This window comes from Melanaphis sacchari, unplaced genomic scaffold, assembly GCF_002803265.2.
Source record: "Melanaphis sacchari strain LSU unplaced genomic scaffold, SCAv2.0 Contig1940_pilon_pilon, whole genome shotgun sequence".
Lineage (NCBI taxonomy): Eukaryota > Metazoa > Arthropoda > Insecta > Hemiptera > Aphididae > Melanaphis > Melanaphis sacchari.
This window is the reverse complement of record NW_020270942.1, coordinates 16166-29785: the sequence shown is the minus strand read 5'-3', so window position 1 is coordinate 29785 and position 13620 is coordinate 16166. Positions and strand designations below refer to the sequence as shown.

The window sequence follows — 13620 nt, the reverse complement described above, 5'->3', positions numbered from 1 at the left end:
GTGAATACCCTAGGTCGGTAAAACTCGCTGTATGTGAGTACCCTAGGTAGCTGAATATCGTTTGAAGTGAATTTCCTAGGTCGGAGACAGGACTTAAGAATACAGCAGTTAGAAAAGTCTAGTAGGCAAAACCAGTGATAACGACGAATGAGATGTTGGTACCTCTGATTTGGTGGCTCTACACTTTGGCGGTGTCGTTTTAAACGCGTAAATAATAAGTCTAATTCGAGCATCTAGTGGTCAGTCATTTCATTAAATTCACAGGAGTAATACACCTTGTCCCGTAGCTTGCCCTGTGCTTTTGTGCATGGAAAATAAATAAATACATTCCGAAATGGTAATTAAATGTCTAGCTATCAGTCATTACCCGGTGCTTGTCGTTACTCGACTGAGCAATCCGCGTAGCTTGCCCTGTGATTTTGTGCATGGAAAATAAATAAATATACACTCCGAAAGGTTGATCAAGTGTCTAGTTATCAGTCATCGTCCAGTGAATATCGATGTCTGACAGGGCAATCCGTCTGCGGCGGATTGTCATACCTCCTGACGTCGAAGGCGTTGTGCTGTTTAGTACGCAAAAAAGTTTAAGTCGAATCGAGCGCTCGATTTGTCAAGCGATCACCACTGAAAATCCAGTTAAACGCGTTTGAACCTCCCAGGTAGGCGATCCGACTGCGTCGAATCGCGGACGATGTGAGCACAAAGTGGAAATTTTAAACATATTAATGAAAATACATGTCAAACGTTAGCGAGTCGTGGTAAATAGTGAGTCGAAGATCAAAAAACTATATATATTCAATCATTTTTTTGATAACAGAAATTACAATTAATTAACACAAAATTTTAAAATTAAAAAAAAAAATACTTAGTCAGTTATCGTACAGCCCGGATTTCGCGGGAACGTGTTTCGAACCTGCCTACCTAACGTCGGAGAACCTCGTCCCGTAGCTTGTTACGAAAACGGCAATCGAGTGTCTAGGTATCAGTCATCGCCCGTACGGTGAAGTCGATACCTGCTGAAAGGGCAATCCGATTTCGGCGGATTGGATGAATTTCCCGTGGCTCGCCCGATGCTTTTGAGTATGGAAAATAAATAAATACACTCCGAAAGGGTTATTAAGTGTCTAGTTATCAGTCATCGCCCATCGAATATCGATACCTGACAGGGCAATCCGGCTGTGGCGGATTGTCATACCTCCTGACGTCGAAAGCGTTGTGCTGTTTAGTACGCAAAAAAGTTTAAGTCGAATCGAGCGCTCGATTTTTCAAGCGATCACCACTGAAAATCCAATTAAACGCGTTTGAACCTCCCAGGTAGGCGATCCGACTGCGTCGGATCGCGGACGACGTGGGCGTAAAGGAGAGATGTTAAACGCATTATGGAAAACGCATGTCAAACGTTAGCTAGTTGAAAATCAAAAAAACTATATATAATTAATATTTTTTTTCATATTTTATAGATGGTTAGATATCGAAAAGAAATAATATGCGCTTTCTGTGATGACAAAATATTTTAAAAATCAAAAGAAAAAAAATTTGCTACTGTTTTTCCCCTGTATCTTTCAAATGTAAGCGACTGAAAGGCTAAACATATAAAATAGTGAATTCACCGTCAAAAAACCGAGTGATACAACTGTATCGTCATCAATAGAATGTTCTCAGGCTATAATATAAATTGCATATCACATAATATGTACATTTGAATTGTGCATACTGTTAGCAATAACTATAATTGGTTTAATTGAATACTATTGTGTAATTTAACGTTCGTGTAAAGTATATTATAATATAATATATTTTGTCACCATCAATCAAGCAGTATTAAATGTAATGTGTGAGATCAAAAATCGTTTTTAAGATTTGAAAAATATTATATGAGTAGTAATGGCATATCAAAACGAAAATAGCAATTAATAATGATCGAATTAAATGAAAAAAAAAATGCAAAAAATCCCGTACGTGTAGTTTCTTATGGGGCCGCCCGGAATGCGCCGGACCGGGATTCGAACCTGCCTACCTAACGTCGGGGGACCTAACCTAACACCTATCGACTACCGCTCGAGTTGAAAACCGTAACCGAATCTCGAGCACTTAAACCGTTTTAGAGATTCGACGAATGCTACATTATACGTCGTTTGACCCGTACAATTTTTACGATTCGCGTGTCACGATACCGTAAATCGCATATTTATTGTCGTTTAGAACGTTTCCGACGTATTCGTTTACATTTTTTAATCGTATACGTCTCAACGACGTACCGAGTTTATCATCACATACACATATCACGATATCCCCCCCAAAAGGTATGCGATTAAAGGCATTACGACGACTGAAGAGCAACGATTTTGCGATTTTTTTGTATATAATAAACACGATCTGACGTACGTCAACAACGGTACGCACGTTTCTTTTTTATATGATATTATTATTATATATATATATACACATATATAATCGTATTTCGTACGCTATCGAGACGATAAGGTTGCGGAGACACCGAAAACAAAAAAACGCGTAATCGATACGGATAAACGATTTATCGTATCGTAAAAAAAAAAAAACAGTATTGACGATACGACGACCGACCGGAGAACGCGTTTTCCGGACGCGAACGAAATCCGGAGACGCGCGGACCGGACGAAAAAGACCCGCTCCGGGCTACAGCGTCGAGAACGCGACGGAAAGAGGTCTCGAAAGGCCGGAAAACCGGGCGAAAAGCGGAAAAAACGGTATACAAAAACAATAATAATGAGTGATGAGCAAATGAGCGATAACCGAACCGATAACGACGGCTGTTGGAGAAACGATAACGACGGCCGTTGGAGAAACGATAACGACGGGGAGATACGGGACACGACGACTGGAAGAAAAAAAACGGAATTTTTCGATTGGTCGGGACACTAAAGTGCCCGCGTTCTGGCGGATTTTTCGGGAAGCTGGTTTTGGTTTTATATTATAAGATTGCGGTTGGATATCTGCACCCAGATCATCCACTGTTGGTACAAAGTTATATAGTTGAAGGGCCATTGGAAAAAAATATCTCATTAACACTGTTAGTACCTACTTAGTACGTCTTACTACTTAATACTAAAACGAAATATAGGATATTAATATTATTATATTAGTATATTTTAGCCGATTCTAAAACCTCATCCTCATCCCTCATCCCACCACCCGCATCCTCATACACCGCGAACCGCTTCGTACGTGATGTATATTATAACCTCCTGATCCGCCACCGAACGAATGGATCTTCGCAGGAAAAAACTCCGGATCCATGACGTCACATTAACATTATCATAGTTAGTGTTATCAATATTATTCTTATCAAATACTATTTTTCACTATTATCAATTGCTTATTTTAATGATTATAATACATAATAACTCATTATTATTAGTCATATACTCATATTGACTATTAAGTAAAACATTTGGTTATTGCTACAGAACTATTTAATAAAATATTAGTATATTTTAGTGTAATCGGCATTCAAATATACATGTATATAATCAAAGCCATGATATTACATCAAGACTATACATGTATAAAATAATTAAAAAGATTATTAACCATATTTTAAAAATTTGTTAATAATTAATTTTTTAGCAGAGGATATTGTAATTTTTTTTTCAAGTCTTCTCTACTTAATTTTTATTATTATATGTATCAGAATTTACTGTCCAATAATTGTAAAATTTCACTCTCATTTCTGACAAAATATTTTTTACTTTTATTATTTTATTGTATTAGAGTAACTGCTGGGTGACTACTCCCCTTAGCATTCATATCTTGTAATTTTATTTCTACGCTCAATTGCTTATTGTATAAAATGTATGGAGATTGTATATTTTTCTAACATATGTAAAAAAAAAAAAAAATGTTTGTGACTTATTAAAATAATAATCAATAAATAACATTTAAGTTTTAAAAGCAATGTTTTTTTTTTAATTTTATTTTTATTTGTATGTATAACCACTAATAAAATAAAGTTTATCTCCCTTCCCTTTGAAAACACCACTTCTGGAAAATTTATTCTATTTATAGTTAGATAAGTAATGTTTAAATACAAAAAAGTTGGTCTTACAAATTACATTAATATATTTTATTATTTTTTTAAATACTATATTTGACATCCTCTTAATATGTTTATTTGTAAAGTTTGTGAACTTCAATATAATTCAAAATCAGGTTATAACAAACATATTAGAACAAAGCATGTGAAATTTGAAAAATGTACTTATACATGTAATAACTGTGACACATTATTTTATAATAAAAAACTTTTGATAAATCACTTAAAAAATGAGATGCAGCTGACACAAATTTATAAACAAGTATGTTCTTTTGAAAATTGCAACAAAGTATTTAAAACATTTAAGATGTATAGTAATCATCTTGAAACTATCCACAAAGTAAACATAGGCCGCAATAAATTACATTTTAACACAATTGAAGGTACATGTATATTTATTATTATAACATTATTTTTATAACTTTCCAATATAAGATATTTATTTAAATTTTTAAAAGAATTTAATAAATGGAAATCTGGAGTTGAAGATAAAGATTTGGTATATCATTCTTCGTCTTTCAGGAAAGTTGGCAATTGGTGTACCAGTCAATCGAATATTAGATGACATTCGAGGATTAGAAGTTGGAACAGAACTCAAAAGGATTCATCTGATTGAAAAAAAAGATTTACACAATACTAAAAGAGACTATAATATTTCATATAATACTAAATCACATGAAAATGATGCTGTCAGTGTGAGGTTGTGGGTGGAAGATATGAAAAAGAAAGGTGAAAATAATCCGATTTTATATTATAAGCAACAAGGAGAAAATGATGAAAATGTCGGCGGAGTACGATTGCGCGCGGTTTACCTTTTTAGGTATACGATTGCGCGCAGTGCCAGAATAACAAAAGACAACATTTTAATTACTCAAAGGCGTACGATTGCGCGTGAAATTGAGTGCGACGTTGCCAAATGTATTACGTAAATAATAAAAATACAAAAAGTTAATAATATTAAAAATATGTTATTTAAAAAAAATTAAAAAATTTACGTAAATAATAAAAAATAATACAAAATAAAGAAATTTAATAATTGAAAAAATATAATACTCGTAAATTAATATTTAAATTAAATTTTAAACCCCCGATACCTATTTCCAACTATGGCCAAATACTTTAGTAAATTTTCTGGTGTTTTATTGTTTACATTATGTTTGTATTCATTTTTCAAATTTTCAATTTTCCTTGATTCTTCATTCGATTTTGGTTTTATTATACCTTTGGAAATGGTTAATAATTTGGTAACTGTTTCTGTCTGAGTTTCCATAAGGGTAGCTATAACGACAAATATTGGTGGATGAGCACTATTAAACTGTGCATTATATGTACTATGGAAACTTTCAGCCCCGTTTGTAGTCCTAAAAATAAATAATATAATATTATAGTTAACACATTTTTTTTAAAAACTATTATTAGTAAATATTTACCTAGGATTTGATGATGGTGTTTCAGCCCATAAAATAGGTGGAAATTTACAACCCGGTTCAATATACGTTTCCAAAACATAATCCGAAAAAAGTTGTCCAACTGAAATATTTGGACATACACTTATAAGTTCGACAAAAGCATCCTCGACATCATCTGGAGCTATAAAAGAAAGTCCCAAAAATGATTTGAGCCATATTTGTAAATCGTTATTTTTATCGTTATATGCCGTTCTTAATTTTGATTCACCATTAATCTGAAAATTGATTTTGATTATTGACATTGTAATTTTTAAAAATATTTTTATTTGATTCAACTTACTTTGCGCCACCAAGCTTGTCCCAAGTGAAAACGGCATGTTTTAATTTGTACAGCCTGAAAAACTTCTTTTACTGCTTCAATAGCACCAATTTCAAAATCAATGTGAAGTATTTTAATTTTAAAAATAAGTGATTGTTTTTCACATATACTGATTAAATACTTCCATACATTAATATATGTATTTTTAAATTTATCATTTAAAAAAAAATACACCAAATGTGCGTAAATGCCATTTTTATAACCATGAATGGTGTATAATTGCAAAAAAAATTTTGGAGCATATTCGAATGTTCCGTCTGTAAATACATCGGTACAACTGGTCAGACATTGAAGATTTTCTTTAGTGGTTAAACAAATAAAAGTAGAATCTTCGGGTAAATGTACAAACTTTTCCCCTCTAAACATTAAAAAATCTGCATCTTGAAATTCATTTATTTTTGTAATTGCATCTTCAGAAGATGTTGGATAGGGAGGGAGATTTTTTCTTCGTTCAATATACATTGCCTTTCTAACCGATTTTAAATCTTTATGTTCTAATTCAGTACTTACGCTATTCATAAGTTCATTTCTTATGAACTTTATTGGCCGGGTAGATATATTACTTATAGCTTTTCGCTTGCAACTTTCTCTCAACACTTGTCGATCAATTTTTTGTATCGGATCAACAGGATGGTTATGTTCACTAGCATTTTCTATAATTAAATCATCAATCGTCATCAACACTGTGGACGTACACTGTTTTTTACAGCACCTCCATCTTACATATCCATCAGCCCGCTGCCTGATACACCTAAATTTGTGCCCATTGACTAGCAACAAATCATTTCCCCTCTCCGATGTAATACGTCGAATTTCGTTTTCCATTTTTAAAAAATCAACACAAAATTTTACACTGTGACACAATTCAAACACCGAACACAACTGATAGTTAATTGATGTAGTCACATCATGCACGATTATAGTATAGGTATATTCGTACATGTATGGACATTTACAATAAAGATAATATTTTTAATAATATAACCAATTCATTCTTAGTGATGGGAAGTTTGTCTGATATCGGCAAAAATAAGTAATAAATAATCTACTATAATCTACTATGGTATCGTACGGATTTACCATGGACCTATATCCTATATATTTGGCAACGTTGCTTAAAAGTTAAAATAATATAGCGCGCGCAATCGTACGCTTAAAAAGGTACCGCTGATAAGGACCGCGCGCAATCGTATCGCGCCCGAAAATGTTCCACATTTTAATAAAAATGACTTTTGTTTAATCATTATGACACAATTTCAATCAGAAATGTTTTTGAAGTTTGGTAAAGATAAAATTTGTATAGATGGTACTCACGGATTAAATAGTTATAATTTTCAATTATACTCACTAGTTATTGTGGATGAATATGGAAATGGATTTCCAGTAGCTTTTTGTTTTTCAAATAAATGTGATACAGTTACATATAAACATTATTTTCAATGTATTAAAAATACAATAGGAATAATAAATCCATCAATTTTTATGTCTGATGATGAACCAGCGTTTTATAATGCATGGAGTTGTGTGATGGGATCTGTTGAAAAACAATTATTAAGTACATGGCATGTTCTTAGAAACTGGTCAAAAAATTTAAATAAAATTCACTCACATGACAAAAAAACTATTGTTTTTAAAACTCTTAAAGCACTCTTGTACGAAACAGATGAAAATTTTTTTTCAGTAGGACTTTCACAGCTTATGAATCAACTTGCTAGTGATGCTAATACAGCAGACTTTGAAACATATTTCAGAAGTACCTATTCAACAAGAGTAGAAAAATGGGCATTTTTTAACAGAAAACATTTGGGAATTAATACAAATATGTACTTAGAAACATTGCATAAAAGTATTGAATATTATTATCTTGAAGGTAAACAGTGTAAACGATTAGATTTATCAATTAATGCTTTAATGTTACTAGTCAGGGATAAAAGCTTTGAAAGAATAATCAAAATCAATAAGCAAAAACGATCTAATAAGTTATTAAATATAATTGCAAGTCACAATATAAGTAAAAATATTTTACCAAAAATGATAGTAAAATTTGAAGATTATTGGTTAGTAAATTCTGAAACAGATGTTAATATAAAAAACTCGTGTGTGTGTTACCAGTACGCGCGCGGGAAGTTAAATTTCTTTTGAGCGGTACTCACTGAGTGAGTGAAAAAGAAAGTAAGGCATGGATAGAATGGGGTAATGAGGATAATAAAGAAAGTAAAGAAACAATGTAAATTATATTTTTTATATTTTTTTTTATTCTAATGATTGATTATCATTTTGCTCAATTGGTATAGTAGTTATGATTGCCATATGATAACTAAAATAGGAAACGTACATTTGCGACTGAACATTATCGATATATCGCGTAAAAATCGAAGTAACCATTAAAATTTAAAATAGGAATTAGGAACTACTTATTACTTAATAACAATATTATTATATTAATAACAATGGCTAAAAGCACACTGACTGGATACGTGTACAACTTAGCCACTACGGGAACGCGGGCCGCCGCCGCCACCACCACTTCAACCCACCCAATAATCGAAAAACCGGCTCACCGCACGACCTGGACCTTTAATCGCAAGTCGCAACTGCACGTGTATGGTATTATTATCATCGTCGTCGTCGTCGTCGTCGAAACCGCATCAGCTGTCACCATCCAACATTATAATTTATAATACGTAATATTATTATTATTATGTGATATTATGTATATGACGTACTGATACGCTTCGCACCGCCGCCCCGACGACCGTATGAAATCATCTCGGACGATCATTCCGTTTTTATCTAAATATTTATCTCATTAATATTATTGTTGAGTATTCTTTGTTTAATAACCCAACTAAAAATACTGTCGCTTAATGACAAAACCCATAGCCGTTTACAAAATACAGCTACGACAATCCGCGGCTGCGCACAACGACATGTACGCGTTTGCGTTCGTACGGCCGCCCTTTCACTTTTTTTTTCCTCACTACCCTGCGTAAAGAAGTTTAACTTCAATATAAAGTAGAAAAGACTTACAAATCATGTAGTTTTGAATGTGTTTTACGCTGTGATAAGTGTCATATTTGTATACATTCTTACAAATGTACTTGCTTAAATAATGTAATTAACTATAACATTTGTAAACACATTCACGCATGCGTTACAGCAAGTGAACCAACTCAAATATTAAACTATGAATCAAAAGTTCCTGTAATGACACCAGTTAGTGACAAATTAGTGATAGATCATGGATTAATAAATATTACAAATACTAAAAATAACACTCAAGATTTTAATTGTCAAATAAAAAATAAAATAGAGATGATACTTGGAATGTGCAATCGAACAAATTTAAATAATGAAGACCAGAATAATGTTTTACGACAATGTGACAAAATACTTGATATATTTGCTAAAAACCAAAACATGAGTTTTAAAAATACACAGACAAATTTAAAAAAGAAAAATAGAACCACAAGCACGTTTTATGCACAAAAAAAAAAAAAAAATACTGGAAACAACAACGTCTTCTGCCGAAGAATCAATTATTAAAAAATCTTTAAAAGATGGTACTGACGAAGTAATTAACGTAAGCAATTCTAAGTTTGACCATTCTTACATTTAAATAATATTTTTATTTATTTTATTAAGAGATGACAAGTACTTACACGTATGTCTTAAAGAGTATTGATTTTATATTGTAAATTTATTTATTTATTATATGATTATATGATTATACTCTTTCGGTTAAAGCCAAAAGGTATATGTATGTTGTAAAAGAGTTCGTTCACTTACGGGTTGTATTCAAAACACTACACAAAATCTGTTTAACTTTAAGAAATTATTTTATTAATAATTTTATTTATTTATTTATATTTTATATTTTTTCTATTCGTTTAGATTTGAAATTTTCACAGTTTGTGGGTTTTCTGTTGGATTTAATACAGAAATGAGTATTTGATTTTGTTTTATTTCGTTTAAACCATTTCCACAGATTATATGTTCATTAATATTTTGGGCATGAATAAGAATATTTTGTGAATCAGTTGTAGGTTCGTTTAATATTCGTATAGGAATTATCGCTTCGCTTCTGGCTGGTATGGTTGTTGTGGCATTGTCAGGATAAGTTATTTCCTCCTGATCTACGTTGATGATGATTTTGTTTTCCTTTAGAAAAGGTTTACCCAAAATTCCATCCCCGTCAATTGGAAATGACGATGGTACCACATGAAATTCGGTTTCAAAAGTTTGGTTCTTATCTGAAATTATAAGTACAACACTACCCATAGTGCTGACTAAGCGGTCGTTTATTCCTTGTAACTGATAAATATTAGTATCCGAAACTAGAACTTCGTCGTGCAATACGTCAAGTCGGATAAGGTTTAGTTTTGCGCCGGTATCTATTAGGAGTTTTGCACTTCCTGACGTACATTGTGAGGCTTGAAATATTGCATGGTCGTTATGTAATTTTATTGTAAATGGTAAGGTTCTTATTGTGTTTGGGCTATTATTTTTAAATCTTTGACCGAACGACTGCCCGAGGCATTCGGTCCCGATCCGTTTCCCGAATAATTTTGTTGATTTCCTTTATCACCTTCTTGTTGATTATTTTTTTCTTTCATCCGCTCCTTTTTTTTTATAGCATTTTTCTATGGAATGACCAGCTTTTTTACAATATGCGCATGTCTCTTGCTTTGTATTTGAGTTTTTTGTTTGCTGTTTTGCCCTGTGTCTATGCTACGATTTACATATCTACACTCATTCGTATTATGATTACTTTTTTGGCAGTTTTTGCAATATTTGTTTGTGCTATTAGCGTTAGATTTATTTTGGAACAAACGTCGTGTTTCTTTATTTGATAAAAATATTTTTTCTTCTTCTAAGCTTACTTTCATAGCGTCTTCCAAAGTGGATGGGTTTCTAGATTTTATGATATTTCGGATGCTATCTGGTAATCCTTCAATATAAGTAGTTAAAGTAGTTTCTTTGATATAATCGTGCACTGCTTTAGCTTCTGCTATTGTTCTTTTGCTTGTACTGACATTACACAGCTCATGTAATAATTTCTCGACTCTTGAAGAATATTCTTGAATAGTTTCTCCTGATTTAAATCGGGTTGTGGACAATTCTTGTTGAAGGTAACCTGGAGTTCGTTTAGCGCAAAATGTAACTGATAATAACTCCCTAAGTGAGTCCCATGATTTGACTTCTCGATGTTGTGTTATCGCAAAAGCTTTACCTGCTAATTTTGTTAAAATTGCCTGCAAAAGAATAGGGCGACATTCTTCATCTACAGTCTTAATCACAAAGTCACATGCACTAAAGAATGGATATACATCCTGTGGATTTTCTCCATTAAACTGGGGTACGAGTCTTATAGCTGTTTCTAAAGAAAGTAATGTTTGTTTATTATTCGCCATTATGTTCGTTGGTTTTAAAATAGTGTTTTTATCGTTTAAGTCTATTAATGATATTTTATCAAGAAGATTTAGATTTGTATTTATATTTGTTTTATTTTGTAACCTAGTTAATGGTTTATTAGACGGATTATCGGGTACAACCGTTCGGTGGGGGACGAAATCAGGATCTAACTCAGTTGAATCAGAATTGCTACACTCACTATCACTCGTATGAGTTGACATGCATTAATATTCTTATGTATATAAAATAAAAAGTGATCGTAATAGTAATTTGTTAATGTTACGTTAAGGTTTCATAATAAATTAATAACTTACAGTAATACTAGTATAGTTCTTATGCTTAACGTATACATGCTGTTTGTTGTTGTTATTGATTGATACGGCTGATTATCAGTGATAACTTATCACAATGTAAACACCGTAGCTGCTCTCGTGATGTTCCTGGACGCTCAGTGCTCCCACTCCGTTGGTTTGACCCACTTAGATTTTCTGTCACTGCCAAGGATAACGACGGCGGCGTTGACGACGACAGCGACTCGTGACGGATGATGAGTAAACGTCACAATCGAAACGATTTTAATATCGATGTTATATCTCGATATTAACATATATCGATTTTTATATTGATGTAGATGATTGCAATGTCGCACTCCGGAATGTTGTTGACGTTGCGTAATGCACTATACACGATGTATTATGCTACGTATAAAGACACCATACCAATATAGCATGAATGATGTATAGACAATAGACGTATATAATTATACGTATATTGTATAGATACGTATTTGTTACGTATATAATATTAAAATTTATATAATTGACGACTGTGTCACCTGAGTAAAAGACAGACTTTGTTGTGTTAGAACACTCCGAAAGGGTACCGCTGCCACCAGTTGTTATATACTCTTTCGGTTAAGGCCAAAAGGTATATGTATGTTGTAAAAGAGTTCGTTCACTTACGGGTTGTATTCAAAACACTACACAAAATCTGTTTAACTTTAAGAAATTATTTTGTTAATAATTTTATTATAAGAATATTTTAACAACACAGTATTATGCGAATCGGCTACTTATTCACGACTAACTCTTGCTTATTCTACGTTCTTGTTTTTGGCGACGCAGTCGCTTGCAAAAAAAATACACATATTGCTTACACTACTATATTATTGTATAATATGCTTATATGCTTACTAATCTAAAGTGTGTATGCAAGGGTTCCTAACATGATTATAAATTAACATTATGATCAAATATGATCTATGATGTATTATAATATACTAGCACCGGTGAAACTCGCTGTAAGTGAATACCCTAGGTCGGTGAAACTCGCTGTATGTGAATACCCTAGGTAGCTGAAAATCGTTTGAAGTGAATTTCCTAGGTCGGAGACAGGACTTATGAATACCGCAGTTAGAAAAGTCTAGTAGGCGAAACCAGTGATAACGATGTTTGAGACGTTGGTACCTCTGATTTGGTGGTTTTACACTTTGGTGGTGTCGTTTTAAACGCGTAAATAATAAAAGTCTAATTCGAGCGTTAATCAAATTTAGTTTATTAATGTTTGATTAAATGTTTTGAGTGCATAAATTAAATTAAAAATTAGGTTAAGAAATGTTTTTTTTTCAGATATTTAGCATCTGGATGTTCATTTAAAGATCTTCATTATTCCTATTGAATCGGTATTTCAACATTCAACTATATTATCAGAGATGTAACAACAAGTATATGGGCCAATCTACATAACGAATTTATGCAATTACCAACTACACCTGTGGCATGGGAACAAATATCGAATGGTTTTCAATCAAGGGCCAACTTTCCACATTGTGTCGGTGCTGTCGATGGAAAACATAAACGAGTAAAAAAGCCATCAAATAGTGGATCAATGTACTTCAACTACAAAGACTATTTTTCAATTGTATTATTAGCTGTAGTGGATTCAGAATACCAGTTTATATACGTGAGTGTCGGTCCATATGGAAAAGACTATTTTCTAAAGACATTTTCTTCAAGATTGAAAACATTCAACTTATTCCCGTTAACTTCATCTCAAGTTAAATACTCATTAGCTGAAAGCGGTTTTAAATATTAAGGGAAAAAATATATTGTCGAATGTTTTTGCTATGGACTCATCTTACATAATTGGGAAAAAGATGATATTCCATGGATTGAACACACAAGATGGAATCCAAAGTGTATATACGTATTATTATCAAAAGGAAATCAGTTTGTTGAAAATATAATAAATAAGTACGGAAAGATTAACGATGTATGTCAATGTGATTGTGAATTTAAGACATATGATACTGTAATTTAATATTTTTTTCTATTAATATTTTT

At 32.5% G+C, this 13620-nt stretch overlaps 1 protein-coding gene and 1 pseudogene across 1 annotated transcript; one reads left to right on the top strand and one right to left on the bottom strand.

Annotated features, from left to right (window-relative positions):
- Nucleotides 1-5147: 5147 nt before the first annotated feature.
- On the bottom strand, nucleotides 5148-6688 carry LOC112592791. The gene is made up of 4 exons (XM_025336939.1): nucleotides 6036-6688; nucleotides 5825-5972; nucleotides 5506-5759; nucleotides 5148-5436 (listed from the first exon to the last, which is right to left on the bottom strand). Exons 1-4 carry the CDS (start codon nucleotides 6686-6688, stop codon nucleotides 5148-5150), a joined length of 1344 nt encoding a protein of 447 aa, XP_025192724.1.
- Nucleotides 6689-7108: 420 nt separating this feature from the next.
- LOC112592790 lies at nucleotides 7109-9482 on the top strand (annotated as a pseudogene).
- The last annotated feature ends 4138 nt before the right edge of the window (nucleotides 9483-13620 follow it).

Coding starts and splice junctions, on each gene's coding strand:
- LOC112592791 (XM_025336939.1), bottom strand. CDS start 6,688: ATGGAAAACGAAATTCGACGTATTACATCGGAGAGGGGAAATGATTTG. Junction 5,760..5,824: donor GACAAGCTTGGTGGCGCAAA/GTAAGTTGAATC, acceptor ATCAATTTTCAG/ATTAATGGTGAATCAAAATT. Junction 5,437..5,505: donor ACACCATCATCAAATCCTAG/GTAAATATTTAC, acceptor ATTTATTTTTAG/GACTACAAACGGGGCTGAAA.